This window comes from Vespa velutina, chromosome 5 (genome assembly GCF_912470025.1).
Source record: "Vespa velutina chromosome 5, iVesVel2.1, whole genome shotgun sequence".
Taxonomy (NCBI): domain Eukaryota; kingdom Metazoa; phylum Arthropoda; class Insecta; order Hymenoptera; family Vespidae; genus Vespa; species Vespa velutina.
Window position 1 is genome coordinate 1103818 of NC_062192.1, and position 12500 is coordinate 1116317.

Below are 12500 nucleotides of genomic sequence, written 5' to 3' on the forward strand. Positions count from 1 at the left end.
AATTCCTCTTAACGAATGCCATTGAACTCTAAATAACAAAAAAAAAAAAAAAAAAAAAACATATATATATATATCATTAAGAAAAATAAAAAAGAAAAAAGAATGAATTTGACTTATGAAATTTTCCCTATCGTTCGACCTGCAAAAAAAGAAAAAAAAAAAAGAAAGAAACAAACAAAAAGAAAAGAAAAAAGAACAAAAAAGAAAAAAGAAAAAAGAAATTGGTACCGTGCGATACGTGCCCGTGCATCGTATCAAAACAAATTTGTTAAAAAAACATTTTTTTTCTTTGCCATATTTGGTCCTTGACAAGATATCTCAATTTTTCGAGATAAACGGGACACTCTGTATATAAACACACACACACACACACACACACACACACACACGTATACAGATATATATAACGATTGAGAAAGTTTCTCGAGATGGATTCTTTCAGATTCTATAGAACGTCGATTGTTCTCGAAATGATACAAGATAGAGACAAGTTGTAAATAAAATATCAAAGGAAGTTTTAAGAGAAAACAGAAAAGAAAAAAAGAAAGAAAAAAAAAAAAGAAAAGAAAGAAAGGAGGAAGGAAGGAAAGTTATTGACATTAGATACTTTATTATCGATAGATCGACACGATTGAAGATCGCGATTCTTTGAAATAAACTTTGTCCTATCTCTATCGAAATACCGATATGAAACTAAGATATTGATGTCGTAAATGTGTTCAATCGTAAAACACGCGAAAGGAATCATACATCTATCGAATAAGATCGATATCAGCCTACATATATATGTATATATATATATATATATATATATATATATATATATATATATATATATATAATGTAATATATCCATGTAATATCATTGAATATACACATACTGAATCCTTAATTATATTCAACATATTTACTACATATATTAAAAAAAGAGGGAGAGGGAGAGAGAGAGAGAGAGAGAGAATTTTAATATATATTTATATATAGGAAGGGTTTAAAAAATTTTTAGACAATTTTAAACATCAATTTACTCATTTCCAAGATTTGTTAGGTTTAATAATTAGATTTGTTATTTTATTTAACTGATGAGAAGAAAGAAAACGATTAAAAGTATTAACTCTATCTCTCTTTCTTTTTTCTTTTTTTTTTTTTTTTTTTTTTTCCCTAGAGCATTTTTGTTAGCCCGCAAAGAAACTTTCGTTAGATTCCAATATGCAATCAATAAAATATTATAATAATTTAACAAATTGTTTTCTAATATTCTTTCGAGAATAGAATCCTTTTTTTTTCCATTCAATCGTACTGATGTTTGTCGAGGAAAATTTCGATTACATGACAGTTCGACAGGTCATGTATACACACACACACACACACACACGCACACACATATTCTCTCTCTCTCTCTCTCTCTCTCTCTCTTTTTCTTTTTTTCTCAGTCTTTATTAGATCGAAGTTTCTCGTGAAGTTGGCACACAAACTCTTTCGGTATCTTTCCTTTTGAGATTTGTCTTTGCACACGAGTCGAGTTTATGCATCGTTGTAACGTCGAATAATAAAAATTATATATATATATATATATATATATATATATATATATATATATATATGCATATATACACATATTTTTCTACGACGAAGCTATTTCTACGGTATGACCTCAACTTTGACCTTATGACATACTTTATTCAAAGTGCACTAACTTAACGATTGATCCGACAGTTGGCGACACATGTAAGCAAAAAGAAAAAGAAAAAAAAAATAAAAAAATAAATAAAAAAAAAAAAAATAAATAAACGAAGATACGATAATTAAACGAAGTTTCATCGAGATTATCAAGAAAATAATGAATATAATTTATTCGTATAAATATGTCTAATATTTCGATCTTAGGTTGTGCGAGAAGGAATATAACAGAGAAAAGAAAAAAAGAAAAGAAAAAGAGTGAAAGAGATAGGAACAAAACTTCCTTCTTGGAGATTAAACAACTCGTCCTTGCCCCTCTCGTTCGTGTGTCTTGCGAAAGAGAGTGGTAGAAAAAAAAAAGAAGAGACAGAAAAGGAGAGGAAAAAAAAAGAAAGAAAGAAAGAAAGAAAGAAAAGAAAAAAGGGAGAAAAAAATAAAGTAACTCGACGACCTTGACCGAGGAACTAGGGAAAGAATAACAGCTAGAACGTGGACATTTAATGTGCGTTAACAAGCATTCATAAACGCCTCGATCGTAGTTGATCGTGGATGATCGTAGATGATCGTAGTTTCTTTTTCTCTAGGATCTATTCGAATAAAAGAACAAAAAAAAAAAAAAAAGAAAACGTATATTATTTCTTTCTTTACTTCTTTTCCTTTTTTTCTTCTTTTTTTTTTTCTTTTTTTTTTTTTCTTTTTTTTTTCTCGAAAGATTCACATCTTCTTCCTCGCGATGCCCTTGAACGACCAAGAAGTTTATTTTTATTCGATTGTGACCGTATTATTAATATATTTTTACAATAAATTGTTAATAATGTTGATATTGATAACCCACAACAAGTGCATGCATATACTATATATATATATAATATATAATATACTCTAAGTGCATGCATAAACTATATATATATATATATATATGTATGTGCGTGTGTGTGCGCGTGCGTTTGTATAATTGCTTCGTTAATATCATTATCAGTAGGATCGCGTCGTGGAATTACGTGTAAATAATTTAATAATCATTAGAGCGACGGAGAGATAAAACAGCGAAAGAGATAGAGAGAGAGAGAGAGAGAGAGAGAGAGAGAAAGAAAAAAAGAGAGAAAAATCAAGTCGTTTCTTTTAGTAAACAAGATAGAACGACGATGGATGGCATTCCGATCAATCGGATTTTATGCAATCGGAGTTTTTATATTCCTTGACCTTACTTACCTCAGTCCGCTATCAATGTAACAGATTAAAGATGGTTCTATATAAATCAATTTGTTCTTGATCTTCCTTCAGTATTATACATATTGTACTTACACAGAATCGTTATACTTAAGATACATATTTTGCCGTCAAAATGTATTCGGAATAATATATCGGGAAGACTGGAGGAAATAAATGGGCTTAAGTTTAATTACATATTTACGTTAATTAAATTACGTTAATTGAATTACGTTAATTTAAATACAATAGTAAAGTACAGAAATAATTTTCAATAAACAAGAAAAATTTCGTGGGTAAAATAGAAAAGTGTGTCGTATATTATAACACGATAACAGAGAGAGAGAAACATAAAGAAATTTCTCTTTTCTATAGTTGATATTTTTTTTTCGCACGAAACGTAAGTTATTTATTTATTTATTTATTTATTTCACGTGTACTATATATTTACACATACACACACACACACACATACACACGCACGCACGTACAGACAGGTACACGCACATTAGTTAATTCTTTACTAATTGATATTTTTTTGTTTTTTTCATGTCTAACAAAATATTATGGTATATGAAAATTATAATATATACGATACTAGTATAATTCTGTTGTAAATTAGTAATAGTGTAACTAATAATAATAATAACAATAATAATAATAATAATAATAATAATAATAATAATAATAATAATAATAATAATAATAATAATAATAATAATAATAACAATAACACATGTATAAGTAAATATTGTAGTATAAGTAAAACGTTACTAGAAGAATCGAAAGTTCCTAGGCACGTAAATATATTTCTTCTTCTTTTTTTTTTTCTTTGTTCTTTTTTTAATTTTTGTACCATCCGTAAGAAAGAAAAGAAAAGAAACAGCTTAAAAGAGGTATAATTGATTCTTTTTCTTTCTTTTTTTCTTTTTTTTTTCTTTTTTTTTTTTTTTTTTATTTATTTATCTTTTATTCATTTAAATCGCTTAGTGACTTTTGGCACGTTGCCAGAATTATTCTCGGGAAAATTTTAACCTGACGGAGGGGAGAATTTAAACCTAGGAGAAAATATTGAATTTATTCAAGTACGAAATGGCCAAGTGATTTTTCGATTTCGGACAAAAATGAAATAAAATAAAATAAAATATACAAGCGTGACGACTTCAAAATTGCATGGGGAAACACGAGACATTCTCTCTCTCTCTCTCTCTCTCTCTCTCTCTCTCTCTCTCTCTCTCTCTCTGTCTTTATGCGCTTCGTCGATTCAGAAGTCGCACACGTGCCTGTTTGGTTCTAGTCTGGTAGACGTCGAGAGATATCTACCTTGGTAACCGGTCGAAATAAAAGGAAGAAGGACGAAACGGTACCGTCCGTGCGCTTCAACCTCATCCTCTCCCGTAATCTTTCTATCTCTCTCTTTCTCTCTCTTTCTCTCTCTCTCTCTCTCTCTCTCTGTCCGTTGTACTAACGTAAGAAGAAGAAGAAGAAGAAGAAGAAGAAGAAGAAGAAGTAGTAGTATACACGCCTCTTAACTCTCCCAAGTATTTCGTTTTATATCACATCCTGAGATGTAGAAGTAATAGATTAGAAAAAAGATAGGTGGGAGTGAGGAGAGAGGTGTGTATCTATGTGTGTGTGTGTGTGTGTGTGTGTAGTTTGATACGTAGGCGTTCGTCTATCGTACCTATGGCATCGTTCATTGTACGTATTAAAAATATAAAAAAAAAAAAAGGAATGAAACGGGAACACAAACTACGATTCACGCACGATGACCTCCTTTTCTTTTTATTTCTTCTTCTTCTTCTTCTTCTTCTTCTTCTTCTTCTACTACTCCTCCTTCTCTTCTTATTTTATTTCGTTGATGTTGTTATTGCGAGCCTGTGTGGTAGAAGAAGAAGAAGAAGAAGAAGAAGAAGAAGAAGAAGAAGAAGAAGAAGTTCGATCAACCGTGAGATATAAATAATAATCGATGACAGAGAGATAAGTATGAAAAGAATAAAAAAAAAAAAAAAAAAAAAAATAAAAAAAAAGAGAGAGAGAAAAAAAATGGATGGGGTGTTAGGGTGGGCACGAATCGAAATGGTTGGAACGGTGGTGGGATTGGGGTGTGTGGGTTTGTGAGTTCGGCTGTGAGGGGGCAAGATGGAGGAGGGGGAGAAAGAGGAGGGTAAGGTGTGGGCGGTTATAGAAGCGAGAAATAATATATCCAGGCTCGATAATTCCCCTTGCAGGTGTCCTCGCGAATATAGCCGTGTATGAAACAGGTCTTGTCGTGATCTATAATCTATAGATCGATTATCTCAAATCTCGTCTCCTTTTCTTTCTATCTCTTTTCTCGATATACTAAGAGTATATACCAGTATATTATACTGCTACGGGTTTAACATTCTCTCTATACCGTTCGAACGTGTTTTATACCTTCGGGCACAATACATATATCTACAGGGTCTACATTTTCACTTTGAAATATTTATTCTTAGCTGAGAATCTTCTTTTTTCTTCTTCTTTTTTTATTTTTGTTTGTTTGTTTGTTTGTTTTTTTTTTTTTCATTTCTTATTTTAAGAGAATCCGAAAGGCGCGACAGTACGTTTGCTTGACCGATTAGATGTTGTTAACTTTTTCTTTTTTTTTTTCTTTTTTTTTTTCTTTTAATAATTCTCGCGCGTTACACGCTTTTCGAACGTTCAAACAGAAATGGAGACTCTATGTTTTATATTATCTATAGTAATTATCTATAGGAATTATATAATCGGTTGTTCAATGACGAATGGGTTATCATTCGTTTGATTTCTTTTTTCTCTTTCCTTTTCTTTCGTTTTTCTTTTACTTTTTTTAATTGTTCTCTCCCTTTTTTCTTTTTTTTTTTTGGTCCTTTGGTTCGCGGCAGAAAACATACGACGACAAAATAACATTCGGTTTTCATATTAATTTTTTCTCTCTTCTTTTTCTTTTTCAGATCTAAATGTGTTCCATAGCGATGCCAACAGAACTTATCCTGGGGCATAGTCCTCCGGTATACAATCCACTTCTGTACAGGCCTTTGGTGACGCCGACGATTACAACAAGATCGGTACCACCCAGAATACGACCGTGCCTGTCCACTGGTTCGTTGCCTTTGGACAACTTAAAAAACAACAATGACAGCAGTAACAAGCAGAAAAAGAGGGTCGTATTCGCCGACGATCGTGGCCGTCCACTTACTCAGGTACATATATATATACATATATACGTATATATGTTTGTGTGTGTGTGTGTGTATGGATACATACAAGTAACATATGTACGAACACGTTGTCACAAGAAAATTGATTTCTTATTGTAATGTATTGGGTAGTTTTTTATAAAGGAGAACTTTCTTTTCTCTTTTTTTTCTTTTTCTTCCTTTCTTTCTTTCTTTCTTTTTTAATAAAATTTCATATACATATATAGACAAGAGGGTATACCCCCTCCTCAATTTGATGTTTCGCACGTAATAAACTATCTAAAATGACTTTTGTTTCTCTATGCGTAACTGGAATTACCTTGAACGATCGAAGTGTGTCAATGAATTTCTAAGCGAAGACATATAGTTTCGTATAAAAAAAGAAAAAAGAAGGAATAAAAATAAAATGATCAAGAAGAGGAAAAAAAGAGAAAAAGAAGAAAAATAGAAATAATATGACTGTATCATCTTTTAAATATAAAAGCTTGAAAAATTTCTTGTCAAAACGAAAATGTCTATAATCCAGCAAGAGGGAAAAAAAGAAATATATACATACATATGCATATTTTATATATGCATTTATATACATATATAAAATATTTCGAAACATTTTTGAATAATATCTTGAATATGTCACGTAACAGGTACGTGTAATGTCGGAACCAAGTAACGTTCCGCCATTATGGACTACGGCATATATCGAAGAAGTAACCGGAGGACTCTTGAGAACAAAAATCGACAACGAGGTAACGCAAGATACTACAACACCGCCATGGCAGGTGACGTTTCCTCAGCCAGCGAGTGATTATCTTGCATTTCGCCGTAAACTCGATCAAGACAATGTTAGTTTGGAGAACGTGATCGTTCGTGAATCCGAACAGGCATTAGTTGGTACAGTGAAAGTGCGAAATCTTGCATACGACAAGGAGGTCGTTGTAAGAGCAAGTACCGACATCTGGAAGACCCACGAGGACAATTATTGTACCTATGTTGAACAACCCGGTGCACCGGCACTCATCCTCTACGACACCTTCCGTTTTCGTCTTACGTTGCCATTGAAATCTGACAATATTGAATTCTGCGTTAGATATCGTACCGATGGACAGGAATTCTGGGACAACAACGAGGGCAAAAATTATGTTGTCCGAAAAAGACAGGAGGTGTGTTCATCTCGTTCTCTTTGAATATTGACAAAAATTTATCGGGTAAGGTCTTGTTCTAATACATATATACAATAAATGTATTTATACTTAAGTGTATATAAATATATTGATATGCTATACGTAATATATTATATGTAAAAGAAAAACAAAAAAAAAAAAAAAAAAAAAAAGAAGAACTAAAAAGAAACAATAACGATAGGATGAAGAAATTAGATTTTTTTTATCTTTGACAATGGCCTTGCAATTTTTTGCCGCGATTGAAAAAGAAAGTACAAAAGAAAACAAATTTATCCCCGTATACGTATATATAAATTTGTTTTTTTTTATTTTTTCCTTTCTTTCTTATGTTTTTAATCACATATATCGCGTATTTACATATAATAGAATATATAGCATATATACCTAATACATTTTATTTATATATGTATGTTACTATCGGTTCGGGATTTTATGTATACATATGTATATATATATATATGTGTGTGTATATATATATATATGTATATAATTTTATTAGATTTCTCGGTGTCGGTACGTACGTCGGGATTACTACTTACTTGACACGCGAAGACCGCGTCTCTCACGGTTTTATTTAAGGATCACCACGAGGATGACCTTTACTTCGCCCTCTCGCTCTCTACCCAGTGAACTTTGCATTAGGGAAAAGGAGAGAAGAAGGAGAAGCGAGAAGAAATCGCGTCGAGCCTTGCGAGTTTATTAATTAAAAGAAACGATACTCTTTCTTTTCTCTCTCTCTCTCTCTCTCTTTCTCACACAAACACACACACACACACACTCTCTCTCTCTCTTTCTCTCTCTCTTTCTCTCTTTACGTCTTTTTAAATCTTACAACGCCAACATTGGCTAACTTCTCATAAACATCGGACTCTACGCTAACTATTACAAATTACGCTACTACTCAATCATATCACATGGCAAGAGAGAGAGAGAGAGAGAGAGAGAGAGAGAGAGAGAGAGAGAGAGAGAGAGAGAACAATGGCCTTTAAAGCATTCTAACAGCCAACGCTTATTCCAATTTGTATCGATCGAGAGGTGTAATTTTAGAAGCTTCGTGTCAATGAGATCACCAATCAAAGAGAGACCGTTCTTCGTTCTTGAAATGAACGACGCGAAAAGTCGACACAGAGAAAATAATATTATTTTATTTATATGATTTCTAATAATAGTTTCGAACGTACAATGTTTATGATCACGTGTACTATTTTCAATTTCCCATCAAACCGATCGTTATTACAGAATAATTATTTATTTATGTATTTATTTATTTAGTTATTTATTTATTTATTTATTTAATTTAAATATATGAGATAATAAAGATAAAATATCTTTTACATCGGCTCAATATATATATATATATATATTGAATTGATTATTCAAAATATATAAAATAATCTAAAGTAATAGAGTTAATATAGTTTTGCTCGTTTTATTTTTTTCTTTCAATATATACTACACTTTATATATACATAAATACATACATAGATATATATAATCAGCTGTTTAAAAATGAATGAAAAATTAATCAAGTGTTATTGATATTTCAGCCAAGGGCACCGCCTAAACGATATGATCTCTTGGCAGCCACGTGCAATGGGTTATCAAGTAACAACAATATTTGCAACATGAGCAATGACGGAAACAACGGATTGAGCATACCACGTATATCCGATGCAAGACGAATTAACGTTCGTACGTGGAGTGAATTCGCATCGTGGCATCATTTAAACAACGATGCTCCCTATTGGTGAAAAAAAAAATAACAAAATGAACAAACAAACAAACAAAAAAAAAAGAAAGATGTTAACCCCTTTTTGTGGATCCCTCGTCAAACGATGTACAAAAATGTACGAATATTCATAATAATTCCAGCGTTAAATCCTGGAAAAAAAATAGTCGAGCTGTGAATCCGTTCGATCGGGGGATCTTATGAGGAGGGGGATGGGGAGATGGTGATACGAACTGAGATATAAGGGGTGGAACGACGAAATATTTTTTTTCGTTCGTCGATGCAAAAACGAACAGTGATACAAAGAGAAGAGAGAGAGAGAGAAAGAGAGAGAGAGAGAGAGAGAGAGAGAACACGATTATTGAGAATGAAATCCAAAATATATTGGCAGGGAAAAAGAAAGGAAAATATGAGAAAACGATGATCGAAGAGGAGGATATTTCTTAAAATCTTTTTTGTTTTTTTTTTTGTTTTATTTTTATTTTTATTTTTATTTCTTTTGTTTCTATTATTCTTTTTTTTTTTTTTTTTTTTTTTTTTTTTTTTTTTTTTTTTTTTGTCTTTACTTTTTTTTTCTCTCGACGAATTACGAGAAGCAACGACGATAACGAAGATGACGATAATAATAGACGTCGGACGAGAAAAGTTCTCGTTGAAAAGATAAAAAAGATGTGATGCGGCTAAGAGAAAGAGATCAGAGTGAGAGAAAGAGAGAGAGAGGGAGAGAGAGAGAGGGAGAGAGAGAGAGACAGGAGGAGAGAAAGAAGGAGAAGGAAGACGTAATAAAAATAAAGAGAGTCATACAGACTTCGGGCTATTGGATAGCACGGATCGATGGAAACCAGTATTAATGCTCACGTAGCTCTTATGGTAAGCATCTAATTATCTTTGTGGTAGTATATATTTACTTTGGTTTTGTTGGATCGAAAGAAAAATAGTTAAGAGAAATATATTTAGAGAGAGATAGAGAGAGAGAGAGAGAGAGAGAGATCAGCTGTTTTTGACATATCAACTCTTTGCACTATGAAGTCAATCTTCTGAGATATGATACTTGAATATATGAAATTAATCTTAGAAAAAAAAATTATTTTCGAAATATATGTACATACACACACACACGCGCGCGTGCACGTTTTTATACATACATATATATATATATATATATATGTATGTATGTATGTATGTATATGTGTGTGTGTATGTGTATATGTATACTCGAAATGTAAAAACTAAAGAAGTAATTATAATGCAAAGAGTTAAATAAACGATTGTCTAATTATAAAAAGCTATTACGGCGAAGTGAAAAAAAAAATGTGAATCGCGAATTGAAGTATTTATTTAACCTGAAATATTTCTAAAAGACATTTGCAATCGGAACGAACTCGAAGACGAAACGATCGACGAAAGTTTTCAAACGATACTCGAAGAAGACAAGACGGCAAACGTGCTTCACGTGATCGTACGATTAAACATATACGATATGTGTACATAAATAAATACATGTACATACATACGTATATAACATACATACATAACATACATATATACTTAATATATGTATATACGTATATACACCTTTAAACTTTCTCTCTATAAATAACAATTCACTGTAGTGTTGCGATAACAGGCGCGACCGAGAAGACACTCGTGCGACTCTAATCGCCTTTACCTAAGGTCGCCGTTAGAACGAACGAATATTACCCGCTGATTTCATCTAACCGATCTATCGTTTATATTCTGCAAATCCTCGTCGTGACTGAGCAGTCGATTGTGTCCGGTTTCTTTTGATGACTTTTCTCTTTTTTTTCTTCCTTTCTTTCTTTCCTTCTTTCTATCTTATTCTTTCTTTTTTTCTTTTTTTTTTTTTTTTTTTTTTTTTTTTTTTTTTTTTTTTTCTTTCTTTCTTTCTTTTGTTTCTATCAGTCACGAGAAATCGATACCGACAAGGCCAGAAATAGATAAATTCTATTTATAAATGAACACCCACATAAACTACGGTAAATCCATTTCGATTCGCATGCCAAAATGATCTTTCGAAATTTCGACAGATACTCTCTTCTCGTACGAATTCTACGTCAAATTAATCGTATATCGTGTACTGTCTCAAATTGTTGGCTCTTTTCAAAATTACGCCAAGAGTTTTCCGATATTAATTTTATCTTATTACAATGATTCATTCGTCTTATAATGATTCATAACGATTATATAAATCAGTTAGGTATTATTATTTTTGGAACATCAATTGTGTGTTTCTACGAAATGAACAGATGCAATTTTCTTTACGGATGATTCGACAAAAATTAATTGCTCCTTTTTCTTCGAGACTCCCTTTTTTATTTTTTTTTTTTTTTTCTTTTTTTTTTTTTTTTGTTTTGTTTTGTTTTTGCCAATGATCTTTTTCTTCTCTTTTCTTTTTACAATCTGAAAATAAAATCAACATTTTTCGAAATAGGACAAAAGAGGGGAATAGAGAGACAGAAGGATAGAGTGAGTTTCGTAAAAAAAGAAAAAAAAAAAAATAAATAAAAAAAGAAAAAATAAAAAAAAAAAACTTTGTATTCATCATTTTGTATTATTTCTTATAATTACGATTAAAACTCTTAAAACACGGGTATTTAACAAATAATCTTCGTAATGTTGATAATAATTCGTTGAAAAGAACTGTTACAGATATAAACTAGATTCAATGATGAATATCTTAAAAGGAGATCCTTGGCCTACTGCCAAGTGATCTTCCTGAACGGATCTAGGAAATGTTTTAATGCGACGTTGGACACCAACATTCTAATACATACCAATACGTACATACTACTGATCAAAATGTACACCGTGCGATTTTTCTTACCCTTGACATCCTATTCGTTGCCTGAGGTGTCGTTTAAACCTTGCAAATATAGGTTGCAAGAACGTGGATAGTTTAGTGCGAACTCAATTTGGATTCTTAACTCGACAAAATTCGAAAGCATTCGATTGCGAAATGTTACCCCGACGAAGACGCGTTAACCTACTTTAAAATTTTTCTTTCTTTTTTTTTTTTCTTTCTTTCTTTTTTTTTATTGTCCCTATCGTCGTGCATTTTTAACGAAGTGACTTTCCTCTTCCTCCCCCTCCTACTATTTCTTCTCTGTCTAAAACGTCAGAGGAAAAAAAAAAGACGAACTTTCGATTTTATTTCGCGAGTTTATATTCGCGCCGGTAATAATACGACAGTCGATTAAATCGTGTATGTGTGTTTTTCTGTGTGTGTGTGTGTGTGTGTGTGTGTTTGTGTGTGGTTGTATTTTTCTTATTGAGATATATTGCACGTGATTGAAAAATATTTTTCAAAATGCGCGTTTCTCGTAACGTATATATGTTTTATTTAATTATGACCTTTTCTTTATTTTTTTTTTTTTCTTTTTTTTCTTTCCACGAGTATCGTATAAAAATTCTCTTTTTATAGTTCGTACATTCTATTTTAAAAATGACTTGAACATCTTGAAAGTTCGATATATTTTA

General features: G+C 31.6%; 1 protein-coding gene across 3 annotated transcripts in view; it reads left to right on the forward strand.

Moving 5' to 3' along the window:
• LOC124949485 (protein phosphatase 1 regulatory subunit 3B) overlaps positions 1–12500 on the forward strand; it is a 44312-nt gene that overhangs the window by 30240 nt on the left and 1572 nt on the right. Inside the window, exons 1-4 of one of the 3 annotated variants that reach the window (XM_047494579.1) lie at positions 2696–3289; positions 5847–6095; positions 6737–7252; positions 8821–9872. In XM_047494579.1, the coding sequence (XP_047350535.1) occupies positions 5853–6095; positions 6737–7252; positions 8821–9024 (963 nt within the window). In that variant the 5' untranslated portion in view covers positions 2696–3289; positions 5847–5852 and the 3' untranslated portion in view covers positions 9025–9872. Of the gene's footprint in view, positions 1–2695; positions 3290–5846; positions 6096–6736; positions 7298–8820; positions 9873–12500 lie in introns of those variants that run through there. The other 2 variants (XM_047494578.1, XM_047494580.1) reach the window with 2 other exon arrangements.